The following is a 21,314-nucleotide window of genomic DNA, read 5'->3' as shown; positions in this document are numbered from 1 at the left end:
AATCCCAGCTAATACAAGAGCCCCTGGCTCTAAGTTTTATTTTTCATTCCAGAGGAAATGAGAACTGTGTCATGTTTGCATAGTTATCTGACAGCCTTTCTCTTTATCAATTTAAATATTTACTAGGTGTACCTGTTAATAATGCAGATTTTGTAATCAAAGAAAGCATGATAATTTCAAGGGAAACATCAAACATGCTTTATTCAAAGTAATGTCCATCGCTAGCTACACATTTCCCCCATCTTTCAGGTAATTTGTGGATACTGTCCCAATAGAATTTTTCTTGTTTTGAGGCAAATCATTCAGAGACCCAATTTTCCACTTCTTTCTATGTTTTAAAGTGCTGCTCAGAAAGGGTGTGTGCCGTCGATCAGAGCAAGTGGTAATCTGAAGGATCAAGGTCTGGTGAATACAGTGGGAAAGTTAATACTTCCCAGGCAAGATCTTTTAACGTGTCTTTGACTGGTTTTGAATTGTGTGATGGTGTGTCATCATGAAGCAAAATTACTTTGCCTTGTCTTCTGGCCCATTCTGGTAATTTCACAATCAAAGCATGGTTCAAATTGATTATTTGTTGTAGGTAGCGATCAGTGTTAATCGTTTCACCTGGTTTTAGAAGCTCATCATATACCACACCTTCCTGATCCCACCAAACTAAGAGCATTGTCCTCTTTGCGAAGCCATTTGGCCTTGCAGTCAATATTGATGGTTGACCTGGATAAACCCATGGTTTTGTGCATTTGAGATTCTCAAAATAAATCCACTTTTCATTGTCAGTCACAATTCAATGCAAAAAAAAGACTTTCTTTTGTGCTGTTAAAGCAACATTTTACTGATGACTTTTCGGTTTTCCATTTGTCTTTCATGTTGATGTGGCACCCATTTTCCTTCCTTTAAAATCTTTCCCATTGCTTGTAAATGATAGAAAATTGTTTGCTGAGCAATGTTGAATCTTTCTGCAAGTTGTTTGTGAGTTTGACATGCATCTTCATCCAATAATGCTTGTAATTGTTGGTCTTCAAACTTTTTCTGTTGACCTGGACATTCTTTATCTTTCACATAGAAATAACCACTTTTAAAGCATTTAAACCACCATTCACAAGTATCTCGAGATGAAGCATGTTCACCATAAGCCTCTCAAAGTATACGATAACTTTCAGTAGCACTTTTCTTCAAAATAACGTAATGAATTAAAACTTCTGCAAATGCTCTTTTTTTTGGCATGAAATTCAACATTTTTAAGCATAAAAATATGATGTTAACACCTTCAGAAAATTTGACTGACATACGATGTTTTGAAGCTTGCTGTCGATACAACAAAATAGCATATATATAAAATCGGATATATATCAATATATGTGTAACTCCACCTATTGAAAAAAGTACTAATTATTAATTTGTACACCTAGTATCTAAAGCAAGCATGTCAAACTGTCGGCCTTCAGGCCACATGCTTTTTTTATTTGGCCTGTGCTAACCTTTGAGTTTGACATGCGTGATCTAAAGGATTTGGTGTCTCTTTTTAAAATTGAATTTATTGGGGGTGACATTGATTAATAAAACTATACAGTTTTCAGGTATACTAGTACAATTCTACATCATCTGTGTTGTCTCTTGTTATAAGAGAATACTGGGATGCACCTCTAGAGAAAAGCATGCCGAGTCAGCATCTTTTGGTTTCTTTCTTTGCACACCAGTCTAAAGCTGTAACTAACGTCTGATGGGATCTTTCCTTTTCCTAGACGGGTTGAGCTCTGTTATGTTTCCTTGAAATAGTACGTTTGTTTCTAACCTGTGGCCTGTTATTGTCTCTCCTATGGACTAGTACCTGAAACATTGGACTTGGCAAGTCAAATAGACTCTGTAGTTTGGACATGAGAACATTTACATGTGGGCAGCATAGTAGACTGCATTTATGCTTGCCATCTGCTTGTTTATTCAGGTTTTGATACTGCTTTCTGGGTTTGAAATTACAGGATTTAAACATTAGCATTTTAACGGAGAGCTCAGACTTGGGTGCCTTGGGGATATCATCCCCCCAAATGCATCTAGACTAATACAATAAGTAGCATTCATGTCAAATAGAAGGGTATGCAGATGTGGAATAGAAAAAGCTGCATCGCTTTCCCCAAGTTGTCGTCACCACAAAAATTTCCTCTTCATTGCACCCGCGTGCAGAGCTAGCCTTCCAGGATCCGCTAAAGTGGCCTTCCTCATCCTACTTTCTTAGTCTATTACATGGATTTCTAGGCTGTGGGATACCTAACCTTAGGTGATTACAAGTCAAATTGCATTTAACTTCTATTATATTTGTATCAATATAAAATAGAAACTTTTGTCTTGTTTATTGTAGCTAAAGCTCAAAGTGAGAACAGTGGGATACAAGCGTACCCTGCTGTGAAGAGAGGTGCAGAGGCCCTACTGAGAGAAGGCATGGGGCTGCTGACCACCCCCGGAGCCTGTATGCAAACATCCTGTATAGTATACAAAGAGTCAATACAAGCAGCCTGTATGTAAACAGCCTGAATACAAACAGTCTGAATACAGACAACCTGTATTCAAACAGCCTGTGTACAAAAAGACTGAATACAAACAGCCTGTATTCAAACAGCATGAATACAAACAGTCTGCATACAAGCAGCCTGTATTCAAACAGCCTGTATTCAAACAGCCTGTGTACAAACAGTTTGTATTCAAATAGCCTGTATACAAAGAGTCTGAATATAAACAGCCTTTGTACTAACAGCCTATGTACAAACAGCCTGAATACAAATAGCTCTGTGCATTTCCTATTTATACACCTTAGCAACACTATCTCTGTTTCACAGGGACATGTACCAGATAATTTACTCTGCATTGCTCTTCTCGGCACTCTTTCTCTGACTCCACCCTCGCTCTGAACCATGGCACCCCACAGTCTTTTTAAAAAATATATATTTTTATTAATTTCAGAGAGGAAGGGAGAGGTAGATAGAGATGGAAATATCACTGATGAGAGAGAATCATTGATTGGCTGCCTCCTGCACGCTCCACACTGGGGATTGAACCTGCAAACCCGGCAAGTGCCCTGACCAGGAATCAAGCCATGACCTCCTGGTTCATAGGCCAATGCTCAACTACTGAGCCACACCAGCTGGGCATGGCACCCAACTGACTTAACCAGGGCTCTGCACCCACAGTTATTGCCAGGGCTCTGCAGCAGCCCATATCTTGACCAGGAGGTAGGTTACTACCTCTCTTAGGCATGGTCAGACTCATTTATTGGGTGAGGTGAGGAGCATTGTTAATGGTGTCAAAGATCAGTGCCCTCAAGCCTACTTAGGTTCAGAATCAACGCTGTTTTGTTTGGCACTCTGACTGGGGCCGGATATCAAACTTGCAACCCAGATAGGTGCCCTTGACCAGGAATTGAACCAAAACCCAAGACCCTTCAGTGTATACACCAATGCTCTAGCCACTGAGCCTACCGGCCAGGGCAGCTAAAGGTTTTCATTGTTTTTATACTATTACTGCTGTCATGGTTTCTTCTTATCCAACTACTAATTTTTGTATGATAGAGTCTTCTCAGCTCTAAAAATTGAGGATAGATTTATATTACTTTATTTTTTTTTTGTTTTCTTTTTTTTAAAATTTATTTTATTGATTATGGTCTCACATAATTGTCCTTATTCCCGCATTCCCATCCCAAACCCCTCCCCAGATATGCCTCCCATCCCCCCACCCCCATTGCCCATGGCCACTGGCTAGGCCCATATGTATGCACACAGGTCCTTTGGTTGATCTCTTCCCCTTACCCCCATCCTCCCCTACTTTCCCTCTGAAGTTTGAGAGTCTGATCGCTGGTTCTCTTTCTCTGGGTCTGTTTGTGTTGTTCATTATTTCCTCTAGATGTGTGGGATCATGTGATCCAAGAAATACCCTTGTAAGAACCGAAACTGCAACAAGCCATAATGGTTATGCTGAGAGGCAAATGAATCAGTCTGTAGTGAGTTCCTTTCTGGGCCAACAGTTCTTTTGAGTCCCAATTTCAATGCCAGATAGTTCCTTATGTGTACATGCCAGCCATGATATTTCAAATCTGGTTGGTGGACAAATGGTGGTAATACAGGTCTGCCCATCTCTAGTTTGGTCCTGGGCATCCTTCAGCAACCAGAAGCTGCTGTCTGCTGGTATGCTGAGGCGTTGTCAGCTTCTTCCATCTCTGAATTGTGTCTCTTTTGTCTTCATGGCTTACCACAAGATTCTGTGGAAAGGCAGGCCATCTTTGACTTTATGATTCAGGCTGCTAGGCCCCTTTATATTTTATCTCATTCTTTCTTCTTTCCAACCAATATTTTCCAAAATACACCTGACATAGAATGAATATTTTTACAATTTGTTTATTGATTAAGGTATTACATATGTGTCTTTATTCCCCCATTACCCCTTATCTCTCATTCATGCCCCCCCATTGTCTCTGTCCATTGATTAGGTATATATGCATGCATATAAGTCCTTTGGTTGATCTCTCCCCCTCACCCCTACTATCCCCTACCTTCCCTGAGGTTTGACATTCCAATTGATGTTTCTCAGTCTCTGGATCTATTTTTGTTCATCAGTTTATCTTGTTCATTATATTCCACAAATGAGTGAGATCATGCGATATTTATCTTTCTCTGACTGGCTTATTTCACTTAGCATAATTGTGTAGATGTACCACAGTTTTTTAATCTACTGATGGGCACTTAGGCTCTTTCCAAATGGTGAATTGTGTTGCTATGAACATAGGGGTGCATATATCCTTTCTGATTTGTGTTTCTAGTTTCTTGGATTATATTCCTAGAAGTGGGATCACTGGGTCAAATGGGAGTTCCATTTTTAGTTTTTTGAGGAAACTCCATACTGTTCTCCACAGTGGCTGCACCAGTCTGCATTCCCACCATCAGTGAATGAGGGTGAATGAACATTTTTTTTAATATATTTTTTATTTATTTTTAACGGAGAGAAACGGAGAGAGATAGAGAGCTAGAAACGTTGATGAGAAACATCGACCAGCTGCCTCCTGCACACCCCCCACCGGGGATGTGCCCACAACCAATGTACATGCCCTTGACCGGAATCGAACCTGGGACCTTTCAGTCCGCAGACCGATGCTCTACCACTATGAATGAACATTTTTAAATGCCTGTTTGAACTGCCAAGGGGAATGGTTTAAATCTATTATGTAGAGCTTCCTAAAAACCTGTCACTCTTTGTAGATTTTATTGTTTTGTGTGTGTGTCTCACATGGTGGGCAAAGATGGTCTTAATTATAATGGAAAGGCCTGTGTTGCCTCATTCTGCTTTATTCCTGGATTGATGGGTTAATGTCTGTAAATTGCCTTGTGTTCATACACAAGGCAAAGGAGAGTTATGTATACACCTTGATGAAAAAGAGCAAATGTTTTAAATATTTTATACCACATGCACTCTCATTAAATATATTATTGAGATGCCTAGCCGTCATCGTCCAGTGGTTAAGCATCAACCTATGAACCAGGAGGTCATGATTTGTTTCCCAGTCAAGGAACATGCCCAAATTGTGGGCTCAATTCTCAGTGGGTGTGTCTGTAAGAGGCAGCCAATCAATGATTCTCTCATCATTGATGTTTCTATCTCACTCCTCCTTCCCTCTCCAAAATCAATATATATATATATATATATATATATATATATATATATATATATATATAGTAAAAAATATATATATATATGCATATCATTAAAAGAAAGAGAAAGGTGAGGAGGATGGCATCTTATTCATTTTTATATCTCTTGCCCCCCACCACAGTACCTGGATCTTTCCTGGATCTTTTTTTAAATTTTTTATTGTTTAAAGTATTACAAATAGTAGTACATATGTCTCCTTTTTTCCTTCCAATGACCTCCCCGCAGCCTCCCTACCACCCAGCACATGCCCTCCCCCCACATGCCCCAGTGTCTTGCTTTACAAAAGCTCAGAACATCTAAGAAGGGAAGATGACATGTGTAATCATTAGCAACAGAACAATCTATATATGTAAAAGCCTAAGCGACCAGATGACCACCCAGTAGCTATGACACACACTGACCACCAGGGGGCAGACAGTCAATGCAGGAGCTGCCCCCTGGTGGTCAGTGGGCTCCCACAGCGGGAGCACTGCTCAGCTAGCAGACACACCGGGTTCACAGCTGGCAAGCGCAGTTACGGTGGCATGAACCTCTCCCAGGGGTCCTCCCCCTGAGCACCCCACTGGTGGCAGCTGGCACAGCCTGGCCTGGATGAATGGGAGCGGCACAGTGCCTAGCCTGGGTTTGGGCTCCTCCCTGGCTGCCTGCAGTTTTGCACACTACTTCATGCTGTGTGGGATCGATGCAGACAGCAGGCTGGAGCCCAATGAGCGGGCAAGTAAGGCTGGGCTGCAGTGGTGCGGAGGCCCACTGATCCCTGCTGGCCAGGCTGAGGGACCCCCACTGGTACACAAATCCGTGCACCGGGCCTCTAGTTTGTAATAGATTTCTCAAGCCATTTCCCAGTGGGTTACATATATAATCTGACTATGCCTCCTCTCATTTAAGTGGCATTTAATTTTTCACATCTGTAATTATTGGATTGCTAAATCTTGTGATCAACGAGTTGGACATTCAGCCAAGACTCTGCAAATAGAATGGCATGGTTTCTGACAGCGAAGGAATATATAGTCAGTGCAGTGTTTCAGCCGCCTGAGACAGCTGTTGGTCGAAGAACATTAATCAAGTAACTGAGATGTTAGAAAATTGGAAGAAATTACACAGAAACCAGGAACGAAAAGGTCTGAGACTGTCTGGGGCCAGCCTTTTAACCTTGCTGAAGAGCCTTAGCATTCCTGTGAGTGTGAATTTAATGTGTCTTCAGTTCCGTGTGCCTAAGACCCTTTTCCTTACAGGCCATTTTTGGCATAAATCCATCAGCTAGATACGCTGTATTCCAGAACTTTCAAATGTCTTTTGTCCCATCCTCGGCACCGTGGTTGATTCATTTGTGAATCCCACAACACTCCCACTTGGCAGGGATTGATTGTCACTGTTTATTTTTTCTCCTGGGTCTGCCAGAAGGCCGTCAGGCTCGTGTCCTGAAGGTTAATGCCCAAAGTCAAGTTAAGCCCACAGAGCCACGTGCGCTGCCAGGTTTTCGAGGTGAGGACTGGCTCCCTTCGCAGACATGAACGATCACTATCGTGTCGTGTGGCTCTGAGTGGCCTCCCCGTGGCTGATCGAGCACGTCAATACTGCGTCCCTCCCTGCTGTGCACACCGATGCCACTCGCTGTCCGCGGGACGGACTGAGCAGCGCCGAGCGCGCACCTGCCAGGGACACGCAGACACGTCACTTTCCATCGCAGCCTCGAAACATCCCTTTGGCGTTGGTTTTCCTTGGGCATCACGGCGTCACATCCCAGGGGCTTTCCAGCCTCTGTAGGGCTCTGTTTTCTGAATGATCCCCAAGAGGTTCTCGGGATGATACCCTTGGCTAAAGCCTGACATAGGCTTTGGAGGGGAAAATGACGTGAAGGTGGCTATTGTGGATCCTGACAAATGAGTAGCTCTGCGCACTGAAGTCTCATCAAAGGCTCTCTCTAATGGGCAAGTGGATCATTCCATTCAATCACGGGGAATCAGTCGGGCTGTATGTTTATGTTCTGTTTCATTGCCACGTTTCCCAGGCCCTGAGGCAGCAGCAGAAAAGAAGAAATGGAGTCTCCGTGATGGTCAACAAGACCGTCCCTCGTGTGGTGCTGACGCCCCTGAAGGTGTCTGACGAGCAGTCGGATTCGCCGTCAGGTAAAGAGCCGGGAGGGTCCGAGGGCCAGGTTCCTCCCGGGGACCCCTCGCTGAAGGGAGACGCCGGGAATTCTCTCTGCACCTGAGTGATGGCTCCACTTGAGGCTTTGTTTAATGTTCCTATACCTTTGATTCTTTCCCCGATTATAAAACACGGAGTAGTTTGCTCCTTAAGCAAAGGTAGCAGCTCACTCACCAGCAGAGGGCTTCCTCTGCTCCCGTCAGCAGGGGTAAGAGAGGGTGCCTGGGGCGGGTTTTTGCTGTGGCTCAGGCCTGTGTGTGGGTGTGGGGCTTGAATGGCGGGCCACGTGCTGGGGGCAGCGCCCGCAGAAGCAGCTCTCAGGAGGGCGTGCGTTGCTTTGCGGTCCTCGGCTGTGACACCGGGCATCCTTGGTGAGGTTTTGTGTTCTGGCAACATCCTTCTCCCCTCGGTGCAGCCGCGGCCTTTTCTAATTTACCTCCTGTCACTTTATCCGCGACCTACCGTTCTGTCTTTATGATAGACCGATGGCTGCATTTTCTGTGCCTACTGCGGTGTAAAGTTATTTATAAAAGGTACGATCTCTCTCTCTCCCCCCGAGCTTCTCTTCTTGCTGCTGCTTTCTGTCTTGCATCGTCTCTAAGTGATAAAATATTGTTGGAGCTTACTGGAGTATTTTTACAAAAGATCTCAGTGTTTCTTTTCTAAGCTGTCAGATCAGCAAATGTGTTTTTGACTCTACTATTAGGCCATCTGTCCTTGCTTTTTGTTCTGTGTGATTGATTTATTGGGCTTTCTCTTTGTAGCCAGTAAAGGCATCAGATTGGGGCCCAAGGTAGTGAATTAACTCTTAGAAAAGGAGATTATATCTATAGCCTTTTAAAACAATTTGAGATTTTTTTTTTCTTTTCAAGGACAGCAAGAGGAAGATAATGACCTAATAACTATTTCCTTTTTTAGGATCTGAATCTAAAAATGGTGAAGCAGACAGTTCAGATAAAGAAATGAAACATGGGCAAAAATCTCCCACTGGAAAACAAACAAGTCAGCACTTAAAACGGTTAAAAAAGTCTGGTTTAGGTGAGTGTTCAACGGACGATGACATTTCACTGTCTAGAGATTTCTATCTTTTGTGTGAAACTATGGAGAGTCTCAGAACATTTTTTAAAGAGTAAAACAAACCTTTCTTAAATCATTCCAATTTATCTAAATCAAAAGGGTACTAAATAAGGAAATGTAGCTATAACGGAATGACCTTAAGCATTAAGATGATTAAATATTGCTTAAAAATAGCTAAAAATCTGTGAATGACATTATTGTATGAAACAAAGGCTAAAGATAAGATATTTAAAATTATGTATATTATATATGTATATGTATAAAGTTATATATATATATATATCTTAAGTACTTATCAGCCAAGTATGATTCTATTTGATGTATAATATTTTGTTCCCACCACTGGATTTCACTTGATAGGAATATATCATCTGGGGCCAGGGGGAGATGCAACTTTATAGAGACTTCACTGAGCTGAGGGTACATGTTCGGGGGTGGGGGGCGCTGCAGTAAGCCACTGGGCCTTGCTTTTCATCCATGCTGCCTCAAATAGTCGTGCTTGTCTGAAAACTTGTGTGAATTTGCTAAGCAGTGTAAGAGACGCTGTCCAGGGGTCTTTCAAGTGTCTTCTGAAGATCTCCTTCCTGATACTCTCTCATCAGGAGCTCCATGGCAGCAGCCAGGGGAAAGGGATGATGGGCCGACGAGAAGTATAAGATGAAAACGAACCGCTCCTGGGCTGAGCATTGCCATTTTCGGCCTTGCTGGAAGTCTGGACCAAATGGCTTCATTTCTCTTAGTTATTTCACCCCGAACAAGGGCAAAGATAATGACCCTGTCATTGCAACATTTCGTGAAATGATAGAAACTGCTCATTTATTGACCTGAACTTTATTACTGGTTCTGCATTTATTTTCTTGGAAATTTAGGATAGTTCTTATTTGCAAAGTTTTTTTCTGGTTGCAAAATTCAAGCAAGATTCTGACGCATTTATTTTTAGTTTCTTAGTAACGGTTCATTGATTGCCTACTATATACCAGGAATTTTGCTAACTCCTTGGCACATACTTTTAATAAAAAGCCTTTCTATATTTTTTTGATATCTTCTGGGAAGCAGAATTTATTTTTGTTTTAAATTTTTCAATGTAACATAATTATCTCTTTTGCATTATTTCCAAAGCTAAATAATTTTATAGTTTTTGTGTAGCCTCAAACATATGCGTTTGTGTTTGTGTATAACCACACTTACGCATATATTGATGTAGTTTTTATTTTTCCATTAGCCTTTTGGGGGGTTGTAAAATCAATTCTTTAACATGAGTAGCTTCTGAAGTAGAAAACTATAGTGGGAGAATGATATGTAAAGAATGTCTAAAAAATACCCTATTATGATTATATTAAAGTAGTTAAAAAGTCATTAACCTTCATTTAAAAATAGTCTGCCGACAAACTTAATAAATTCAGTGTCATATCATAAGTTTAAGAAAATTCACCCGGCCCATGTGGCTCAGTGGTTGAGTATCAATCTATGAACCAGGAGATCACGGTTTGACTCCCAGTCAGGGCACATACCTGGGTTACAGGCTCGATCCTCAGTAGGGGGTGTTCAGGAAGTAGCCAGTCAATAATTCTCTCATCATTTATTTTTCTATCTCTCTCCCTTTCCTCTCCTCTCTGAAATCAGTAAAAATATATTTTAAAACATTTCAAGGCACAGGCCTTGCTGTTTAGTTGCTTAGCTAACTTCAGGACTGGAAGTCAAGGCCATTGTGTGCTGGAGATCAGCATCCTCCCAGGCGCTCCAGCCTGCAGCCAGAACCTCCTATTATCTAATGGTTGCCTAGGAGTCCTGCATGCCAGTATGAAGCTCACTTGTTAAAAATGGTTGTATTGTGAGAGTATTTTCGCTGACTTGTTAGCAAATTAGAAAGGCAATAAAGGAGATTGCTGTGTTCTTTTTAACCTGCTTTCTTTTAGACCTCAAAGTGCTCGAAATAATGAAGCCCCTTAATGAAAGAATGGCACAGTAAACGCATATTCATGCCCATGTTGAATGCAGTGGTCTAGGTGTTTTGACAGAGGATTCCTCATTTAGTCCCTACTTCAATTATGCACAGTAGAATTATTTCCACTTTCTTCAGCTAAAGCAACAGGCCCAGAGGATTAAGGAGGTTTGCCCAGACCCATAAATGACACAGCTAAGATACAAGCGAAGGCACAGCCAGCTCCAGTCTCAACTGTTCATCTTGGGTATGGTCTGACTGTCCAATCCTCTAGCCGACAGAGCAGACCTATGGACATCCCTGAGGAGCAGCACGGCCCTCGGTCACATGAGTCTGCCAGAGATGTTAAAGGGCAAGTGCACTAGCCCTGGCTGGAGTGGAGTGTCGTTTCCTGCAGGGTCTCTGGTTTGATTCCCAGTCAAGGGCACACACCTGGGATCAGGTTCCATCCCTGCCCCAGTAGGGGCATGTGGGGTGTATGCGAGAGGCAACCAATCTCTCTCTCTCTCTCTCTCTCTCTCTCTCTCTCTCTCTCTCTCTCTCTCTCTCATGTGGGGTGTATTCGAGAGGCAACCAATCTCTCTCCCCCCCCCTCCCCGTCCTTCCCTCCCTTCATCCCTCCCTCCCTTTGTTCTTCTATCCTGCCTCCCTCTCTCCCTCCACCCTCTCCTTCCCTCCCTTCCACTCTTATCCTCCCGTGGGGATTAAACAAACAAAACATGCAGGCACACTAGTTACTCTAACATACAAGGAGAATGAGCAGCTCTAAGATTTCTTGGCTGTAAAATGAAAGAGATGAGGAAAAAGGTGGGATTTCAATTAAGTCAATTAAGGTAAACATTTGTCAAGATAAACTGAAGATAATTACAGGAAGGAAGTGTGACTGACTCTCTAACCTAGCAAGCAGCTTAGGGGAATGGCTTATTTTGTGCTAATGAAGTCAATAGTACTTATGAAGCCTGACACTCTAGAGCAGTGGTCGGCAAACTCATTAGTCAACAGAGCCAAATATGAACAGTACAATGATTGAAATTTCTTTTTGGAAAGCCCAATTTTTTAAACTTAAACTTCTTCTAACAACACTTCTTCAAAACAGACTCACCCAGGCTGTGGTATTTTGTGGAAGAGCCACACCAAAAGTGCTGCATTTGGCTTGAGAGCCGCAGTTTGCCGACCATATCCCTAACCTACTGAAGCCATCTAGAATAATAAAAGCACAATATGCTAATTAGACCAGCCAGCTGAACAGCCTTCCAAAAGACCATTCAGAGGATGTCCTTCTGGACGACCTTCCGGGGCTGCGAGGGCCAGTATGGCCGCCGTGGCCGCAAGGGCTGAGCCCCTTGCATGAATTTCGTGCATCAGGCCTCTAGTTCTAAATGAAAACAAATGCTACCAGTCTTTTCTAACTTCAGGTGATTCTGAAACTAAACTCGGTAAATATCAGACTTTAGGGTATTAACCTAAATTTTCACCCTCATTGCGAGATTCCCCGAACAGGATATGAAATACTTTCCATCGTCCCCCATGCACTTGCTTTGGGTCTCTGGCCATGTTAATTTGTCAAATTGCAAGATAGTCACCATTTCAAGGTGGAGATTTTGCCCGAGTCTCAGAGCCCAACACACAGTATGTTTCCCTGAGCACCCTGCAGTGGAGGGTGCCCCCCAGGCTGCCCCAGGCTGCTGCTGAGGCCAGCTCCCTGGAGAGGGCTGGAGCACACCATGAAAATAGATGCAGTGAGTGCCGACACCCCTCAGGTCTGTTCTTGAAATCTGTGAGAAATATATCACAGCCTAGGGACCCACTACTGATGACATTGGTGTTTTGTTTTATCTTTGTTCTGTTAGTTTTGTTCTTCACCAGGATTATTTATGGGAAGTAAAAGGATATTTCTCTGAGTAGCTCTCTGATGGAATAGACAGGAGACATGGGTCAATTGAGTGCAGTTGAAAAAACACACACACAGATCTATAGAATATTTTTCTGATGATGTTACAGCAAACAATAAAACTTTTGTTAGCCCTCTCCCACTTTTTAATCATGTGTAGTAGGAAACGCTATTCTGTTATGGGTAAAACAAATGCTAACAGTGTCTTCAAGAGCTCTTTTATATCATATGTCTTGCAGGTTATTATGACAGTACATATTAGACTACCACATAATCAAGCAGTCGAAACCGCATCCAGTGAGCAGCTGAAAATGAGGTTTACAGTACACGTGCTTCTTGCCTAATCAGTTGGTTTAATATCCTGCCTGCTTATCTTAGCAAAGGATGAAACTCATTTAAAAGCTCCCCTGTGGAGTCTTCAGAGATAACCCTGGTACATTATCATCTGGTGGTCTCCAGGACACTCAGAGGGTGGATTGCATGCATTCAAAAAATTGTTTAATGCTCTTCTCTCTTACCACTCTCTTACAAATTAATTTCTCACATTTTCCCTTCACTAAAATTAGGGGTCATTTACCTAAACCAGTTTTTCTAATGATAGCCCTTCTTACCCACTCAGAAGGAGTTTACAGAGTGCCTGCCAAACTCGTCTAAGATTGTAATGGATGTCCCTGAGGGGTTTGGAATAAATGTGCTTGCTGAGCCCAACTTCTGGGATTCATTCCAATGTATTTTATTTGGTTTAATCTTTTTTGTAGTGAAGAATGATAACATTACTGGTTTCATAAAATGTTATATACTTTAAGAATAAATCAATGCAGAAAAATAAGAATTGAAAAATAAGCCTCAATCTATCATCCAAAGTAATCTCTCCTAGTGTTTTATAAACAGATTTAACATCTCTTCATGTGTAAGTCTAGCCAGAGGTCATCATTGAGAAACTGTATTATGCCTATTAATTTAAAAGTATAAAATTTAAGTGAGCCCAGGCTGCCTACTAAAGAAGAACAGAAGTAAAATTTAAGAGGAGCATTGCTAAACATTGCCACGAGATCTATTTATAGCTAAAAGTCCTCTCAAAGGTATTAAATAAATGAAAAATTGAAAGAGGAGTGATTATCTTTGTTAAGTACTCACTTAATGTTGGACAGTATATTGTAAACGACAGGGAAATAATTACACACATAGCCCCTCCTGCCTTCATGTCTTGGTTAGTTTTATTATTTTTTATACATCCTTGTTAACATTTATATTCTGTTTGGCAGTCAGCATTCCCATAGTTCATGACCCGGTGCTATATTTCAATGGATTCAGTGCTCCCTGGTAGACTGCTTAACACGGTTTTTCATGTGTGAAGGCTGCGTGGATTCTCATCATAGAAGGTGTGATTTTGACCTCAGATACACATGTATCCCCTTAGACTTCGCTCTTCCAAAGCCTGTGTGTCTCCTCTGAGCTCTTATAAAACCTTTGTCTCAGTTCCTTTGAGGCAATGAAGCGCTCTTGCCGTCCTGAACTCTCTTTATTTTCCTCTGTCCCAATCGCTCTGGTCTGCCCTGACGTGTGCTCCTGCCCCGGTGTGTCTCAGGGGTTGTGTTTTGTGTGTAAATCCTGTGTGGGGTCCCTTCTGGGAGTCTGAGTGTTTCCTCTAGCGTTCTACCCCCTGGTCCACGAGAGCACCGACGCCTCAGATTGGTGCTCTTTCAAGCCCCATTGGTCAACCTAACAGACTTGCCCTGGCCCCGTTTGGACACAGGTCCATGGTTTTTATCTTGGAATCAACCTGGTGCTTCTATAGCAGGCACTCTCACTGTGGCTTCTCTTCCTCCTTCTAAGGCCATCAAATACTTAACACTCTCTAGTGTCAGTAATTAGACACTAAAATGACTGCATCTTTCCTTCCTCTGGATACTGTTAGGAGACGAGGTGCCAGCTTTAAGAAGCTAGGGCAATCAGATATAATTGGATTGTCCTTAAGCCAGTTAGGAGTAAGCGCATGAGGAGAAGTAAAAAGGAATTAAGTATTCTGTGTGGCAGCAAATTTAGCAAGCCTTTCATCTGTTCTGTTTTTGTTCCAAAATGATGAAACATGCTTTTGCTTAAATTGACATCTTTGAACCAGGTCTTTTGGTGTTGCCATAAAAGACCATGTAGCTCTCTGGATCCTTTTTCCCCTATGATATTCTTAATGATTTCGAACCAAACTAAACAGTAACTAGCAGCGTAATCCATGCTTCTCACATGGCTCATAACCTGTATTTCAAAAGTGTTTCAGTTTTCTCATTTCTTCATTGCCCCCTCTCAGTCAGAATTACTGTTGGTAAGTAAGATGGAGAATATTGAGAATCTGTACCACATAAAAAAACAAGCAAATTCCTTCCCTATGTTTCCAACATTTCTGTCTCTAGATTTTACCTTTGCCTCTGATAAAGGTAAGAAGCTTCTTCCCTGTTCTCTCCCTCTTGCCATTTTGTTTTAATTGTCAAGTACTTCAAATGTATAGAAAAATACCGAAGCTAATGAAGCAGATATGTATGCATCCACACCGTGACTCAACAAGTATTAGGCGTTCATGAGATTTGCTTTAGATTTTAAAAAGATAGATACAACTTTTGTACTTTTTGTGTTTCTAAGTGAGTTGGCCAAGAAATTTTCTCTCATTCTGCTCTTATCCTTACTTTGGAATAAAGGTTATGTCAATTACATAAAGTGAATTAAAGCACTTTCTTGCCTTACCTAGTTACTGGGATATGTATAATACGAAGTCATGGGAACATTTCTTAGTGTCCTGGTCAAATTTATCTTTAGAGCTATTTCTGATAAGTGCTTTGTGTGCATGTGGGCTTGGGGGTTACCTATTTATTAATTTTTTAAAAGATTTTATAAATGTATTCAGGTTTTCTATCATTAAGTTAAATTTGAAAGTTTATAAACATGTAACCATTGGTCTTCAAAGATATTGGCTAAAGTTGTAGTATTATTTGTATTTTTTAACTCTGTGTAACTACTTTTGCCTTGTAAACCTATAGCATATCCCAAACTATGTGCCTACCTGTCATTCCTATCCATGTTTATTAATGCTATCTCTTTCTAGAGGTATTATGCCTATTTTATTAGTCTAATAAAAGAAAAATTATTTTGTCCTTTTTTATTTCATGAATCCTTACCTTAATTTTTACATTTTTCATATTTTTTTTCTGTCTCAAGTTTTTATTCTTGGGTTCATGCATTAGCTTCTTGATTTGTACCTTTAATATGTGAATTTTCAACATTTTACCCACTCTCTAATATATACACTTTCCCTTTAAAACCAATTGTGCTTCAATTTACAAATTTTAACATTATCATTCAGAATCAAAATATTTTGTCAATTTTGTTGCAAATTTTTTTCCTTTAACTTATTAAATATTTAGAATTGTGCTTTTGAATGTGCAAACATATAATGAATATGTGAGGACTGAACAGTTGCTGTGTTCGTGTTACTGATACCTATTTATATTTCTTTATATAAAGAAAGATGAGGTTTTATATTATGCTCCAATATTTGTTGAGACTCACAGGTCAGTTTTTTTTGTGTGTGTGTAAGTTTTCTTACTGTCCCTTGAGTGCTGCCAAAAACATTGCTTTCTCTGAAGGGTTCAGTGCAGTGCCATAGGTTAAATTCATCAGTAGAAGATGGATTATTGAGTTGCTGATATTCTTTGTATTCTTAAGACAAGTTTTTTGTCTGATATTGGAACTTCCAATCAAATATCTTAAGACTTCCCACTAGCATTGTGTCATTCCAATTTCTCTTTTCAATTATCTCAATTTTTAGATTTGGAATGCTATCCTATTTAAATAGAAGCAGGCTTAAGGGCAATATATTTACCAGTGAATTATTTCTTTTACACTTAAGAAATTATCTTTTTTATGTCCAATAAGGTGTTTGTTTTACCTTTGACGGTCTTGTCTGATGTTAATATGTTAGCATTGCTTTTTATTATTGTTGTTTTGAATCTCTACCTAGTATTTCTTAGTTTATCTCTCATTTTTATCAATTCCATGTGATTTTTAGTTTAAATATGTCTCTTGGAAGCATCATATAACTGGATTGTAATTTTTAAAAAATATTTTAAATTACATTTTTATTGATTTTTTACAGAGAGGAAGAGATAGGGATAGAGAGTTAGAAACATCAATGAGAGAGAATCATTGATCAGCTGCCTCTTGCACACCCACTACTGGGGATGTGCCCGCAACCAAGGTACATGCCCTTGACTGGAATCTAACCTGGGACCTTTCAGTCCACATTAGCAAACTGCAGCTAATGAGCCACATGCGGCTCTTTGGCCCCTTGAGTGTGGCTCTTCCACAAAATACCACAGCCTGGGCAAGTCGATATTTTGAAGAAGTGGCGTTAGAAGAAGTTTAAGTTTAAAAAATTGGGCTCTCAAAAGTAATTTCAATCATTGTACTGTTGATATTTGGCTCTGTTGTCTAATGCGTTTGCTGACCATTGTGTTAGTTTTTTAGTTGACACATGGCTTTTGCTACTCGCTCATTCTTTTTTTGATTTAATTTCTTTATTTGTTAAGAATATTTACTGGTTATTTTAGCAAAATTCACTAAGGGTTAGTTTCCATTTTGGATACTGAAAATGTTCTTGTGTCATTGCCATTTGGAGAGACTGTTTTCAATGAAATTCTAGATTGACACTTATTTTCTCTCAGCCCTTTGAAGATTCGTCACTGCCATCTGTTATCTGTTGAGAATAAGCTTTCTCTCTTATTGTCATCCCTTTGGAGGTAATCTATTTTTGTTCAAAACTGTTCAAGACATTCTTTTTTCTGTTTTGTGATTTCAACATATCACATGGATATTTGTCCTTCAGAGTTAGAGTCTTACTTTATCTGAGGACTTGTCATTTTTTTTTTTCAATTCTAAAGATTTCAGCCATTAGCTCTTCAACCATTGCTTCTCTGACAGCTGCTGTGTGTTTTTACTCAGAAACTCCTACAGATAAGCACTCAGACTGCTTATTCCATTCCCTGTATTTCATTCTCTATCATGTTTTTTTTTCTCTCTCATCATTTTATATGCTGTAATCTAGATATTTTCACCAATTCTTTATTTTATTTAATAACTAGATTCCCGGTGCACTGATTCCTGCCCATCGAAAGGAAATTAATTAGAAGAAATATTTTAATATCGCTGTTCACCCTTTCTCTATAATAGAAGTGTCAACCAAATTCATGATTGACCATGACAGATTGAAACATATGCGTGCGATTGGTGCCAAAGGATCTTTATCAGAAAGTGGCAACTCCCTGGACAAACCAGGTTGTATTGAGAGAGGATCCAAAGGAGCTTTATCTATACAGATAAACTTGCTTAATTAGGCCTGCTTTCTGATAAACTTGCTTAATTAGGCCTGCTTTCTGATGTAGCTAAACTTTTCCCAGCCCAGTGAAGCACCCCAACTTCTCTTTCAGGTAATTGTTAGCAACACAGCAGTAAATATCAACATGAAGCAGATTATTATTGTAGGTCACACAGGGAGAATAAAGGGTGAAATGTTTAACTTCATCAGTGTTTGACTATTCTGTGCAATGAGAAAACCTGAAGACATTTTCAAGGTCTTTTCAGTCTGGTCAAGTTTCTAAGCTTTCTAAATCTTCATTTTCTGGCTAATGAAAAGAAACTAGGATTCTACCGAATCTCTTATCTCCAGGACTTCTGTGAGGAGCAAATGAGATGAGGCACGTGAAAACACTTCACAGACATTTGTTTAAAGTGTAAAGTATTAGCACCTGGCGACAAAGCAAGTTGTGATCCTGGACTGAAGAAACTGCCAGGAGGCTAGTCACTAGGGAGAGGAAGCTAGGTGTTGCTACATGATGTCATTAACCGGCGCCCACAGGGCCCATTTCTGGGCTGGGCTGGGCTGTTGGCCGCATTTTACCCCATGTGTTCTTGGCAGCATTAGCTTCGATTTGGTGGGGTGTCACTCTGGGGTGGTGTTGGGGCCTGTGTCCCACTTGGGGGAAGCCAAGTGTTGCTTGTGAGTGCGAGCTCCTCGGTGCTGTTTATTTTTAAATGGCCAGTGCACATCATGGCAGCTCCTCCTATGTTGAGCATCTGCCCCCTGGTGGTCACTGAGCATCATAGCTACCAGTTGGATGGACACTTAGGCTTTTATATATATATATATACATATATATATATAGATATAGATTCTGTCTTCTACTGTGTTCATTGAATAGTTTTTAAAATTTTTAAAGTACTAATTTTGTTAGACATTTATATAGTCATATTTCAAATGTGTCTATGTTTTTTTTTTTTTTTATCATAATGTCCTATTTTACATAATGGTTTTTATTCCTTCTTTTGTCTCTAGTTATTTAAATCAAAGGCCAGCAAATTTTCTATCAGAGGACAGAGAGACAGTGCAGTAGACTTTGCAAGTCCTGTGATTTCTGTCACAACTATTCAGCTCTCAATTGTATTGCAGAGGTAGACCTAGGGAATATAAACAGTTGGACTGGATATAGCTCATAAGCTATAATTTACCAACAAATGATTGAAAATACACTCCATTAATATCACATTCAAATGGTTCTCTTAACTCAAGTAGCTAAGGGTGGACATTCTTCTGTTTTTTGCATCAGCTGACTATCCCTTGTGGTAGGTTACTCTCTTGTGTCAATATTTCCACTTGTGAACTCTAAATATGGCCTCCCGTTGGAGGCCAGTGTGCCTTGTGTCATATAACTATCCTTCAAAGCATACTGCCGTTGCAGACCATGCAGCTAGTATATTTATAAAGTTGCTTTTTATATTATTGCTTTCATACTACCCTGAATGAGAGTCTTCTGAAATAATCCAGTGCTTGGTGCTCTACCTGACACATGGGGACCACAGAACTACTAGTGCTACCAGTGTCTCTATTAAATTCCCAGCACTATTATTAGTTGTTCTGTGAATTACAGAATCTAGAAATATTGTACTTGCTACCACTTATGCTCCCCCATTTAAAAAAAAAAATTTTTTTTTAATTCTGGTGATTGGAAGACCATAAGTACTTCTTTATCTAGAACTGGGCTTCTTTGAGACAAAAATACGGACACATTGAGTGAAGTATGCATGATGAAAATTAAAGACAACTTAGGTAAATAGGAACACAAAGAAACTTTGGATATTTCCTTTTGAAATACCATTCTTAAAAGGGGTAGAATTAAATATGTGCTCAATATATGCATATATTTGTGTGTACACGTGCATGGTGTTTCCAGTCCGTAGTAAATTCATGCCTCTTGCTCTTTATCACAGGACACTTGAAATGGACCAAAGCTGAGGACATTGACATAGAAACCCCAGGATCTATTCTTGTCAACACTAACTTGAGGGCATTAATCAATAAACATACGTTTGCTTCCTTACCTCAGCATTTTCAACAGTACCTCCTGCTTTTGCTCCCAGAAGTGGATAGGCAGGTAAGTGGAAGTTTAGACATTTGTTACTAGTCACTAGTTGTATTTATAAAGTGGCAAGTCTATTCTCAAAGGTGACTGAGAAGTGGACAGACCGTTTTGTAATATTACAGTCTTATTTGTGCATTTTACATGCTATTGCTAGCATTGGTGTATTTGTTTCATCTGCCAAAACAAAACCATTTTTTATTATCAGGAGTGAGCCAATTCCAATTGTAAGATACAGCACATTGCAATAGAGTGAGAACAGTAGACCTACCCGCCATGCGAAGGGGAAACAAAGAAATCAAACATTCCATCATCAAATACATCTTTGAAGTAGCTGCTGCCTTGCCCGGCGGGAATAGTGAAGTGTAGCAATAAAAAGCCAGGGCTTCTAACAAATTATGTAAATGTTTTTATTTTCAACCCTTTCCAAAAAGCATTTAAAATTTATGTTTGCCGTTGCCTTCTGAGAGTCTATCATCATGAATACAATTGCCTATAAATAATCACCTTTTATCTTTCTTTTAGTACAACTGGAAATGCTTTAAGTGTATTTTAGTATTTTTGAAAGTCCTCTAAAATAAGGCAATACAAAGATAGACCCACAATAGCAGGCATCAGTCATCTTCTAAAGCTGTTTCCTTAGAAAAGGCAAACAAATCCATCACATAATCTTTTATTAAATATCACAAAAATTATTAAATGGTAAATAGGAAACATTTCCTTGTGGCTCTTATTTCAATAAATTTTGACACTGTGTATTGTTTCCAGTTGATGGATATAGTGTGTGCATATTTATGAATTTGTATCTCAAAATGAATTTGTATCTCAAAATGATAGGTACATGCATAGATTGAAATGGGCAAAATTGATTCTGTATTTTAACATTACTATGAGTAATTTTTTTTTTTTTTACCTTTTTATTTGATTCTGTATCTGCTAACTTATCTCCTTTTATACATACTTAAAATTTGTTGAGCCACCTAGGTTTCTTATAGATCTCTTTTTGGTAGAGATTATTGTTCATATCTGGAAAAATACTACTTTCATTTTTGGAAGATTTGTGTTTGGAAGTTTGCCTTCATTCTATAAAAATTGTTTAATATTT

General features: G+C 40.0%; 1 protein-coding gene across 2 annotated transcripts in view; it reads left to right on the top strand.

The window, feature by feature from the left end:
- The window catches only part of ASXL3 (ASXL transcriptional regulator 3), a 173,112-nt gene that overhangs the window by 100,283 nt on the left and 51,515 nt on the right, over positions 1-21,314 (top strand). For both annotated transcript variants that reach the window (XM_036419042.2, XM_045574489.1), the window contains exons 7-9: positions 7,700-7,817; positions 8,758-8,877; positions 20,061-20,224. In XM_036419042.2, coding sequence (XP_036274935.1) covers positions 7,700-7,817; positions 8,758-8,877; positions 20,061-20,224 — 402 coding nt within the window. The remainder of the gene's footprint in view (positions 1-7,699; positions 7,818-8,757; positions 8,878-20,060; positions 20,225-21,314) is intronic.

The sequence above is a fragment of the Pipistrellus kuhlii genome, unplaced genomic scaffold, assembly GCF_014108245.1.
Source record: "Pipistrellus kuhlii isolate mPipKuh1 unplaced genomic scaffold, mPipKuh1.p scaffold_m20_p_6, whole genome shotgun sequence".
NCBI lineage: Eukaryota > Metazoa > Chordata > Mammalia > Chiroptera > Vespertilionidae > Pipistrellus > Pipistrellus kuhlii.
This window is presented reverse-complemented; position numbering and strand designations above follow the sequence as displayed.